The 12,081-nt window shown below is 46.4% G+C and overlaps 1 protein-coding gene across 1 annotated transcript in view; it reads right to left on the reverse strand.

Annotated features, from left to right (window-relative positions):
• Positions 1-11,352: 11,352 nt before the first annotated feature.
• Positions 11,353-12,081, reverse strand: part of LOC109481038 — a 2,044-nt gene continuing 1,315 nt past the window's right edge. Inside the window, exon 1 of the mRNA XM_019783514.1 lies at positions 11,353-12,081. This exon is cut by the window's right edge and continues 1,315 nt beyond it. Within this exon, the coding sequence (XP_019639073.1) occupies positions 11,457-12,081 (625 nt within the window). The 3' untranslated portion in view covers positions 11,353-11,456.

Raw genomic sequence — 12,081 nt, forward strand, 5'->3', positions numbered from 1 at the left:
TTTGCAACGTTGACGTCTCCTGGCCCTGAACGTACTGATCTGTTTGTTTATTTGTTTGTTTGTTTGTTTTCTTATATCGTAGCTCCTAGATCTTTTCAACTGTATCATGAGCCATGAAGCCGTTAACGTTGAATTTGTATTTTGGACATTTCATGCATTAGTGATTTCTGTATAAACACAACACTCTAACACGTCTAAATTTGCGTCTCTAAAACCGGTCGTCCCTGACCTCAGGGTTCACAGGTCAGGACAGCTTCTGTTGTTCACATGATGTGGGCTAGAACCAAACTACAGTATCCGTTTGCACACTCCTTTAGAACTATAATGCTTCTTTGATGTACAGTATATCGGTTGTACTTTTGGCCCAAACACGTCCAGGGTACATTTTCAGACATTTATACTTCAATAACTTTTGTATAAACACACCGCGCTGAACCAGTACAAAATCGGTGACGACAACTACGTCCGCACGTGGTTGTCTCAACTTGGTGTCGTCAAAGCTTCCCGTATGGTGACATACAGGGATAGGCCAACCGTGCAGAACGGTAACATGCAATACAAAATGACACTGAAGCCGGGCTGTAACATTCCGTCCTCCTGGCGAATGGTAGACGGTAGAATTGTCTTTTTCCGCTTTGTCGGGCAGCCACGCACCTGTATTAAGTGCAACCAGGAAGGCCATGAGGCGGCCGAGTGTACAGTCTCGTTTTGCAATAAGTGCCTCACCGTCGGACATGGCACAACCGACTGCACAAGTAACATCGTGTGTAAATAACTACGAGACCGATAGAAACAAATTATTTTAGACAGTTACCACAATTTCTCCATCTTTTCATCATTTTGAAGATCACCAAAAGACTGTGTTCCTACTAAGATCACAAAACCCACTAATTATGCAGAATGTGGGATTATTCATTATCCACTGCTTTCAAAGAAGAAGTCAAACCTTACAATAGCTAGCGTAGTAGTAGAAGTATATTTTTTCCAGACAATAGTTGTCTGTCTCCTATTATTGTATTGTATCGAATAGTATCTTCGACTGTAAAAGCAATAAGCCTCGGGCATGATTTTGCAAATAAAGAGTAACATATTAGCCACTAACTGCTTCGTTGATGAGCTTTGACATTCGTTAGTCACTCCCTGTGCCAGATATGTGTTAGTGTAAGTATATCACACCCGGTGTATTACATGGCAAGTATAGTATTTCTGTCGTGGGTAGATCGGATGTCACTTCTACAAATCAATTCACTTAAGATGATTCTACGGACTTTTTTCACTTTTCTAAAAGAATTACTGAAAGCTTCTTTCCTAGAACAACATTACTATGGAATATGCAATCACGCAACTGTTTCTAATATGGGTATAACCTTAAACTTTTCAAGTCTAAGGTCAACAAACATCTGTCCTCACTGGATGTACAGTAACCCATTTGAGTGGTTCTAGTGAGCCTTGTTTTGTGGTGAATAATTGAATATGAAAAAAAAAATTATGATGATAACAAAATAAAATAATGATTTTGACTTTTGTTTTATTTCACTGTCTCCTGCTGAATAGATGTTTACCATAGATCTGAGCAATTCATTTTTAGCATTTAAAGTCTATAATTTAGGTCCAAACTAATGGTTTTTTTAATGATTGTGACAGAATTTGAATCTATGAAAAACTACGTGACGTTTTAATCAAGCAAAATCGTTTTCCGTTAAAACCTAGATGTTCTCCGGTTCGGTAGGGACAGGTAATGATGCCGTGATCATGGCCTGATTTTCATGGACACAGACTTCAGGGAGTAACGGGAGCCTTTCCAGTAGGCCCACACCACACCTTGTGGACAGTTGTACCCACAGTTGCGCAGGTAGCGGCCGTTGAGGTTGGAGCTGTCGCAGCTCCTAAACCACCAGCCGCCCTGTCCGAACTTCTGGGAACAGTGGCTGCTCCAGGCATCATTGTCCCTGTCCACGGAGAACATGTACCCGTTGCTGTAAGCCATGGCGTTTCCCGCTGTGCCTGAATAACCGGAAACGTGCAGGCGGTAGCCGTCCGCTTCATCAGACACCCTGGATCGGAACATTATGTTTTGGCATTGTTTGAGTGATGAAGATGAGACAGTGTTGTCTTTTTTTTAATCAAACACTACAAACATTATAATACATAAACTATAAATGAATAAATACGTATATATATAGACATTATAATTTATTTTGTCTCAATGAAATGCACTGACCTGAAAACGCTGTACAGAGCATATCGCCTGTTTCCATTCCAGTCTTCCATATCAATTCTTAAACGGTGGTTTGTAAAGTTGGTCAGGAGGTGGATGTTCTCGTTCCCAAGCCAGAATTCCCCGTTCTTGTCACCAAACCCCCGCTTGTACTCCTCCCAGGTCCGTTTGAAGGGAACCGACCCGTCCTGCCGCCGCTGGATCACAGTCCAGCCGTCTCCTGTGTAAATGTACAATGAAGCTTTTGACTGGCAAATAATCTTGGACTTCAATCAATCTTGTACTTGTGACCACAAATAGATGCATGCAGATGTAAGGCAAATAGTGGTAGAAACGAAAAGCTTTTTGGGTAGTTATCCAGAATAACGGCTATGCACAATGGACCTATCACATCATTACGTCACAGTTTGTTTACCTTTTCTAAAGAACATTCTAGAACGGTCAGATAAAGAATAAAGATCATTTCAAGTTTTCAAAGTCAGATGTGCTTGATTTTTGCTAGGTCTAGTTTTGTTGACACAGCATTATATGCCGTAATGGGTGATTTAGTTGTGACTGTAGACGAAAGTAATATATGTAACGCTCTCTACAGTCACCTGAGGACACACCCTACTACAGAGGGATGACAAAGCGGTCCTCGTCAACCTGACGGACGAACGACATGTAACGCTACACAAACACACTCACACCTGTACAATATAAACATCGATTGACCACAATCGGGCGAACAAAGAATTTCTAATCAATCCAAAGGCTACGTGGTCGGAATGAGAATGTAATCTTCATGTTGGCGACAAAATTCACTTGTACAAAATCCATGATAGATTAATTGTGGAACTTGTTTATGGAAGTAAAAACGGAAGACAAAATTCCTAAGTTAAATCCTTAAGCTCTACACTTTAGGTATAATATTTAACCGCAGCTAAGGCCATGTTGATTTGATTATATGGATGACATCCTCTGGGAGCCCCAAAACTAATGCGCGGGTGCGAATAAAAAAAAAGTTTTGCAAAAAAAAAAGTTGCTTTCACTATGAAATCTACGTGGTCATGAAGGTTGAACAAATGGCACAGAATGTGTTATGGCGAATAATCTACTCTTCGAATTAATTTCTTTACATTTTTGTCTTTTTTCCTTTGATTTTGGCATTCTACGACATTGGTATCGTTTCTAAATGTTTCCCTTGCAACTTATGGTATATTTTTGCTCATTTATCAACTGTTTTGCACGATTTACAGTATGGTTGAAAACTTGTTTTTTGGAAACGGCCGAAAATTCATGCGCGCGCGTATGTCATCCCTATAATCAAATCAACATGGCCTAACTTACAACCACTGAGTGAAGAAAATGGCAATTTTATAGATATGACACGCCCCCATGCGGAATGCTCGTAGGTCTGCAGTACCTGCGGTGTCCATGTCACAGTAGACTTCCATCCGGGCAGAGTTCAAGACCAGGGGGAACACTCCGCTTTGATTCTGTCCTGACGCGTAATACTCATCGCAGCCTGTAAAACCTGCGGACAAAAAATATATATATTTATATATGCTTGTTTGACTTTGGTTTTATCATGATTGCAGCAAGACAATACAATAATGCGGACACTAAACAGCTGCTTACTGACAATTAGGCCTATTATGGACTTTATCACATCGATCTCCGTACGTGGTTCTGTACAAAGAACATTGCACACCTGTCTCCCCGCAATACGCCAGGCTGCAACGAGGGACTTTGGGTAGCTTGTACACGTAGTACCCCGCACGGCACGCCTTCACCTGGATGGCTGTTGACCATCTGCAGGCGTTACCTTGCCAGTAAGCGCACGCCTGCCGGGACACGTCTCCGTCGGCAACTGTCGGATGTGCTCCGTTCATCCACATCGGACCGTCGGTGCCACAGATCTGATTTCTCCCGGGGCTCTGTGTCGGCATCTGAGTTCCGGCAGGACCCATGAAGCGGTACCACTCCCGGTTGAAACCACGGTCACAGCGAATGGGGTTGTCCGTACCGTGGTTGACGTTCCTCCAGGCCTGATTCAGCACACGGTACACACTCGGGCTGCAGGGGTCTGCAACACGGGAATGGAAATTGATGTCAGAATCCTTGAAACTGTAAACGATACGGATCCTCGGTTGTTCCTATTGTTGCAGGCGAGGTTGGATTCCAGAGTGCAAAAAGAGAGGATCAATTTTCGTCACTCATAAATATACATTGGGGTGTGCGTTTTGCATGAAAGTAAAGAAAAATCCAACACCATACTCAATGGTAATTTGTGCACCAACAGACATCCACATAAACCTGTGTATAATGACACAAGGCCCTCTGTATGTATTACGTAATGGTTTAGAAAATCCATTGTACCTGACTACTTGCATGTAGGAACACATTAATTGTAACACTCAGCTCACCCCAACGCTCTTACCAGGGATAGTGGTCGGAGCTGGGCTGGGGCTTGTTGTAATGGGGCTGCAAATGGTGCTAACAATCCGGCTGATGTTCTGAGCCAGAAGATTAAAGTTGGACAGCTCAAACACATGGCCAGGGTTGTTGTTGGCAATCTGCAGTAGTTCTGAGCGGTCAAAGTTGCCCACACCGATAGCGAAGACGGTCACTCCGTCAGCGGCCAGAGCTTGGGATGGCGCGACGACGCTGTCCGATGACGCTCCGTCGGTCAGAACTACCATAATCTGGAAAAGTAGAACTTCTAGTCAATAAGACAGACAATTTTCATATCGATAGTCTCATTGAAGTCTTCCTTAGTACTGTAATTTAGGTCAGGTAGAATATCATATTTAGGTGATTTTTCAGAACAACTGATGATGATGATGTAGAAGACCTAGCCTCTCCCAGGCTTGAGAGCGGCTAGAAGGATAGAAATTGGCCAAATACACAAATAATATGCCAGGCTCCAGAGTAAACTGTGCTCCTTTTGTTGCCCAACTCCCCTGTCATTTTATTTCTCTATTTAGCCAATCTCTACTCTTTCCAGCCGCTTCTCAAGCCTATCTTGGTTTTTATGAATACATTTGACGCCAATTACAAAGTGATGAGATGTACCTACCCTTGGAGTAGGTGCAGGTCTCCAGGCGGCGTTCAGCCGAGCGAACTCCAGAGCAGCTCCAGTATTTGTGTCGCCGCCTTGGTAAGAGAGGGTGTTAATGGCGCTGACGAAAGATGACTCATCAGGATGGTCTCCCAGGTTAAACTCCAGTCTGGATTATTAAGTTTAGACAGGTTAGCATAAGTTAGGTCTATTCAGTACTATGAAAATACAATATGAAAGTGGACTGAATTGGAGAAGAATGGCCATACTGGTCCAATTCAGTCAAACTCATTTGGAATAGTTTGCTCATTCTACGTTTTCTTACAGGACAGCTACAGACAAATTGCTGACTTGTTTAAAAACGCCCATGCTTTATATTTAGAGAAGAGGCATATAAGGACATCACTTACGTGTTGTTATCTGAGTATTGCAGCACACCAACTCTAGTTTCGGTTAGACCGATGGTGAACGCGCTGGCCGCTGCCGCAACAAACTGCTTGACTGTCTCGAAGTTTCCGGAACCGATGCTGCCAGATCCGTCCAGAACAAAGAACAGGTCTGAAGTCATGTTACACGGCTCAGGTGTTGGGAATACTGTTGGATGGGGAATATACAGAGCAAGTTTAAAAAAGCCCCAAGTATGCTGAAGAACAAATTTCACCGTTACTAATTTTACAGCCCTTTCATATCCATTTGTTTATTGGCATCACTGCACCCAACAATGGTATTGCTACAAATTAAGTTCACAACTTAGCCTCGGCAACTACTTTACCTTCGAATGAAAGTGCATCTGTGATGGATAACAACATTATACAGAGCAAAGACTTAAAAGGCCAACACTATACTCAATGGTAAATTGTTTACCAACAAACATCCATATACACCTGTGTCTAATGGCACAAGGCCCATCATACGTATTAAGTAAATTTGGAAACCTCATTGTACCTGACTACTTGCATTTAGGAACACACCAACAGTTCACCCCCAACGTTCTTACCAGGGATAGTGGTCGGCGGTGGGCTGGGGCTTGTTGTAGGCGGCGGACTGGGGCTTGTTGTAGGCGGTGGACTGGGGCTTGTTGTAGGCGGTGGACTGGGGCTGCAAATGGTGCTAACAATCCGGGTGATGTTCTGAGCCAGGAGATTAAAGTTGGACAGCTCAAACACATGGCCAGGGTTGTTGTTGGCAATCTGCAGTAGTTCTGAGCGGTCAAAGTTGCCCACACCGATAGCGAAGACGGTCACTCCGTCAGCGGCCAGAGCTTGGGATGGCGCGACGACGCTGTCCGATGACGCTCCGTCGGTCAGAGCTACCATAATCTGGAAAAGTAGAACTTCTAGTCAATAAGACAGACAATTTTCATATCGATAGTCTCATTGAAGTCTTCCTTAGTACTGTAATTTAGGTCAGGTAGAATATCATATTTAGGTGATTTTTCAGAACAACTGATGATGATGATGTAGAAGACCTAGCCTCTCCCAGGCTTGAGAGCGGCTAGAAGGATAGAAATTGGCCAAATACACAAATAATATGCCAGGCTCCAGAGTAAACTGTGCTCCTTTTGTTGCCCAACTCCCCTGTCATTTTATTTCTCTATTTAGCCAATCTCTACTCTTTCCAGCCGCTTCTCAAGCCTATCTTGGTTTTTATGAATACATTTGACGCCAATTACAAAGTGATGAGATGTACCTACCCTTGGAGTAGGTGCAGGTCTCCAGGCGGCGTTCAGCCGAGCGAACTCCAGAGCAGCTCCAGTATTTGTGTCGCCGCCTTGGTAAGAGAGGGTGTTAATGGCGCTGACGAAAGATGACTCATCAGGATGGTCTCCCAGGTTAAACTCCAGTCTGGATTATTAAGTTTAGACAGGTTAGCATAAGTTAGGTCTCTTCAGTACTATGAAAATACAATATGAAAGTGGACTGAATTGGAGAAGAATGGCCATACTGGTCCAATTCAGTCAAACTCATTTGGAATAGTTTGCTCATTCTACGTTTTCTTACAGGACAGCTACAGACAAATTGCTGACTTGTTTAAAAACGCCCATGCTTTATATTTAGAGAAGAGGCATATAAGGACATCACTTACATGTTGTTATCTGAGTATTGCAGCACACCAACTCTAGTTTCGGTTAGACCGATGGTGAACGCGCTGGCCGCTACCGCAACAAACTGCTTGACTGTCTCGAAGTTTCCGGAACCGATGCTGCCAGATCCGTCCAGAACAAAGAACAGGTCTGAAGTCATGTTACACGGCTCAGGTGTTGGGAATACTGTTGGATGGGGAATATACAGTGCAAGTTTAAAAAAGCCCTAAGTATGCAGAAGAACAAATTTCACCGTTACTAATTTTACAGCCCTTTCATATCCATTTGTTTATTGGCGTCACTGCACCCAACAATGGTATTCCTACAAATTAAGTTCACAACGTAGCCTTGGTAACTACTTTACCTTCGAATGAAAGTGCATCTGTGATGGATAACAACATTATACAGAGCACAGACTTAAAAGGCCAACACTATACTCAATGGTAAATTGTTTACCAACAAACATCCATATACACCTGTGTCTAATGGCACAAGGCCCACCATACGTATTAAGTAAATTTGGAAACCTCATTGTACCTGACTACTTACATTTAGGAACACATCAACAGTTCACCCCCAACGTTCTTACCAGGGATAGTGGTCGGCGGTGGGCTGGGGCTTGTTGTAGGCGGCGGACTGGGGCTTGTTGTAGGCGGTGGACTGGGGCTTGTTGTAGGCGGTGGACTGGGGCTGCAAATGGTGCTAACAATCCGGCTGCTGTTCTGAGCCAGAAGATTAAAGTTGGACAGCTCAAACACATGGCCAGGGTTGTTGTTGGCAATCTGCAGTAGTTCTGAGCGGTCAAAGTTGCCCACACCGATAGCGAAGACGGTCACTCCGTCAGCGGCCAGAGCTTGGGATGGCGCGACGACGCTGTCCGATGACGCTCCGTCGGTCAGAACTACCATCATCTGGAAAAGTAGAACTTCTAGTCAATAAGACAGACAATTTTCATATCGATAGTCTCATTGAAGTCTTCCTTAGTGTTACAAGTTCCTCTTAAATCTCCAAGAACAGTTGGACACACACCAAAGTCAAGGTTCCACGGCCTTTATTTTCCACACCCTTGCACCAGGGCTCCCTTCTCAGAATGCGTAACTATGCTCCCCTGGAGCATTCCATTAGGGATATGGGGGTGTTCCAAACTAACTTCCCTACGATACATAACACGATACATAACACCTCCCCCTAGGAAGATATCGTACCCGTTATCTTCTGACACATCATGGTTGAAGTACATGTATCGTCTTGTCCCATCACAACATTGTCAACAAGTATTCTAATCATTTAACAATCATTTGTCGCCTTGCTAACAAGGGGTTCCAACTAGCTTAGTTTCCTACTCACATAATACAGGTATGAATACCCGCTATAAACTACATGGTACAATCTCCATCTTCTATCAGTGTTATCTTACCACTACTCACACCATGCCCTGCTAAGCGCATCTGCATTAGCATTTTCGGCCCCTTTTTTGTGGACGTACTTCACATCATACTCCTGGAGCATCAGGCTCCATCGCATCAACTTCCTATTCCTGTCCCTGACCTGTGTCAACCATGAAAGCGGCTTGTGGTCCGTTTGGACAGTAAACTGCCGGCCATACAGATAATATCGAAACTGCTCGATGGCAAACACGATGGCAAAGCATTCTTTCTCGATAGTGGCCCATCGTTGCTGCGTCTCGCTCAACTTTTTACTTCTGTAGGCCACTGGTCTGTCTCGCCCATTGTCATCCTCTTGGGACAGCACAGCTCCCACTCCCGTATCACTGGCGTCTGTCTGTACCACAAACGGCTTAGTGTGATCCGCCAGGATCAACACTGGGTTGGAGCTCAGCACCTCCTTCAACTTCAGGAAGGCCCTCTCGCACTCCTCATCCCAATTGACCATATTTGGCTGGCCCTTCTTCAACAGATCGGTCAGGGGTGCGGATATGGTTGCCATGTTGGGGATGAAATCCCTGTAGTAGTTTACAATACCGAGGAAGGCCCTCACTCCCTTCTTGGTTTTCGGTTGCGGCGTTGATTGGATGGCTGCCACCTTGGAAGTAGTAGGGGACACCTCCCCCTGTCCTATCATCTTCCCCAGATACTCAGCCCTCGGGACGCCGATAGTGCACTTAGACGGTTTGATCGTCAATCGCGCCAACTCTAGACGCCACAGTACCTCGTCCAGGTGGCGGAGGTGATCGTCCCATGTATCACTGCTGACGATGATATCGTCCATGAAGGCTCTGGCAAAGTCCTCGGTTCCTCTCAGGACCTTGTCCATCATCCTTTGGAAAACAGCTGGAGAGTTTTTCAATCCGAACGGAGCCCGAGTAAACTCGTGATGTCCGAACGCTGTTTGGAACGCAGACTTACGACGTGCTTCCTTCGTCAAGGGAATCTGGTAGAAGCCCTTTGTAAGGTCAATCACCGTAATGTACTTAGCTGCGCCAACCTTATCCACCAGCTCCTCCACCCTGGGCATGGGGTACTTATCTGCTATTGTGTCGGCATTGAGCTTCCTGTAATCCACACACATGCGCACTCCTCCGTCCTTCTTTCCGACAAGGACCACCGGGGCGCAGTAGGGGCTGTCTGACTCCACTATGATGCCCTCCTCCATCAGGGTGTCCAGCTCCTTCTTCAGGGTTGGCCTGACTGCATGCGGGAGGGGGTACGGCTTCTGGGAAACTGGTTCATCTTGATGTGTCAGGATGTCCATTTCCGCCATGTTCGTGAGGCCTGGTTTACTCGAGAACACCTTCGCATGCTTCCGAACCACCTCCTGTACTTGCTTCAGTTGAGCCTGAGTTAGCTGCTTGCCATAGGTGATCTTTGACAAGTTTTCTTCCTCGCTGGTCCACTCAAGCCCCTGTACCTCGCTATCAAACTCGTCTTCAACTCCGGCGAAAGCCGCAATCTGCACCGGCCTCTCCCAGGGACGTAGGAGGTTAACGTGGTAGATTCTCTTCCTCTTCACACGGCGTCCCGTGTCCACTTCATAGTTGACGTCGCTTAGCCTCCGCGTGACCTTGTACGGTCCAGCCCACTGCTTCTTCAGTTTGCTTGCAGAGGTGGGCAGCAAGACGAGGACTTCTTCTCCGACGTCGAACTGTCGGTCTCTGGCCTTCTTATCGTACCAGACCTTCGCCTTGCTCTTCTTCTCCTCCTGCATCTGTTCTGACCATTCCTTGGCCCACTCCAGCCTGTTCTTCACCTCCGTGATGAACTCCACCACATCTTCTTCTGGCTCTGGAGTGTCCAGCCACGCCTCCTGTAGGACCTTTAGCGGACCTCTCACTTGTCGTCCATATGTCAGCTCAAAGGGCGAGAAACCTGTCGACTCGCACGGCGTATCTCGATACGCAAAGCATATGTAGGGCAGGTACTCGTCCCAGTCCTTTGCTTCTTCATTGACCAGCTTCCGGAGCATCCTCTTCATGGTCCCATTGAACCGCTCGCACATGCCGTTAGTCTGGGGATGATATGGAGAAGTCCAAATCTTGTCAATGCCCAACAGCTGACACATCTGTGTCGTGATTTCGGCCATGAAATTTGCTCCCTGATCACTGAGGATCTCCTTCGGGATACCGACGCGAGTGAAGAACGTGATAAGTTCCTTCACGACTCTCTCTGCTTCCATTGACGGCAGTGGGGATAGCCTCTGGGTATCTGGTCCCATGGTCAATGATGGTGAGCACGTATTTGTTTCCAGACCAGGATCGTGGAAGGGGGCCTACAATGTCGATGCCTAGCCTCCTGAACGGCTCGCCGATAACAGGTGGGCACACCATTGTGTGTCTGTCGTCAGCTCGACGAGTCGCTGTCTTCTGGCACTCCGGGCAGCTTTTGCAGAACTTCTTGACGTCTCTACCCATTGCCGGCCAGTAGAAATGCTCCAGCACGCGTTCCTTTGTGCGCGTGACTCCGAGGTGACCTGACAGCGGTATCGAGTGAGCCAACCGAAGCATCTCCTGACGGTGAACCATGGGCACTACAACCTGCATCACCGCATCACTTCCCTCACGATCCTCCCCAGATCTCGACCACTTGGTCCACTTCCTCATGAGAAATCCATCCCTGTTCTTGACGAAGCACGTCTCCAGCCCCTTAGCCTGTGTTTCACTCACAGCATCCTTTCCATGCTGACTGCAGGGACACATCATCACGTTGCTGTTTCCTCAGCACATCAGGGCTCACTTCAAACACCCTCGGTGGCTGCGCACCCTTTTCGTCGGTATTGACTGACCTACAGTCCTCCTCCTTGGACTCGGTCTCCTTCCCGTCCCCAACCGGGACGATCGGACTGGCCTTGACCCCAGTCTTCTTCTCATCTTCGGCAACTCTCCTTGCCGCTTCTTCCTGCTTCTTGGTCTGGGCTCGGGTGGCGACACATGCCATCTCGTAGTCATTCCCGAGTAGAACTGGATATGGAGTGTTCATCACGCCGACCTCCATCATCCTCGTATCTTCTCCCACTTCCAGCTTAACCCTTGCTGTCGGGATTGTGTCGACTGTTCCGTTTGCCAGCCTGACCTTAACTGTGTCTCTTGGTACGCATCCTTGGGGCACAAATTTCTGGTTGACATATGTCATGGAACTGCCTGTGTCTCTGTACATCTGCACACGCCGGCCGTTTACCACGCCTCTGCTGCTGTACTTGCTTTCCTCCCCAGATCTTTCGTCGACATCCCAGAACTTGTATCTCCCTTGGGCAAACATGCTCGTCTTGGGAGACGTCCCGAGC

This window comes from Branchiostoma belcheri, unplaced genomic scaffold (genome assembly GCF_001625305.1).
Source record: "Branchiostoma belcheri isolate BF01 breed outbred unplaced genomic scaffold, Haploidv18h27 scaffold533, whole genome shotgun sequence".
Taxonomy (NCBI): Eukaryota; Metazoa; Chordata; class Leptocardii; order Amphioxiformes; family Branchiostomatidae; genus Branchiostoma; species Branchiostoma belcheri.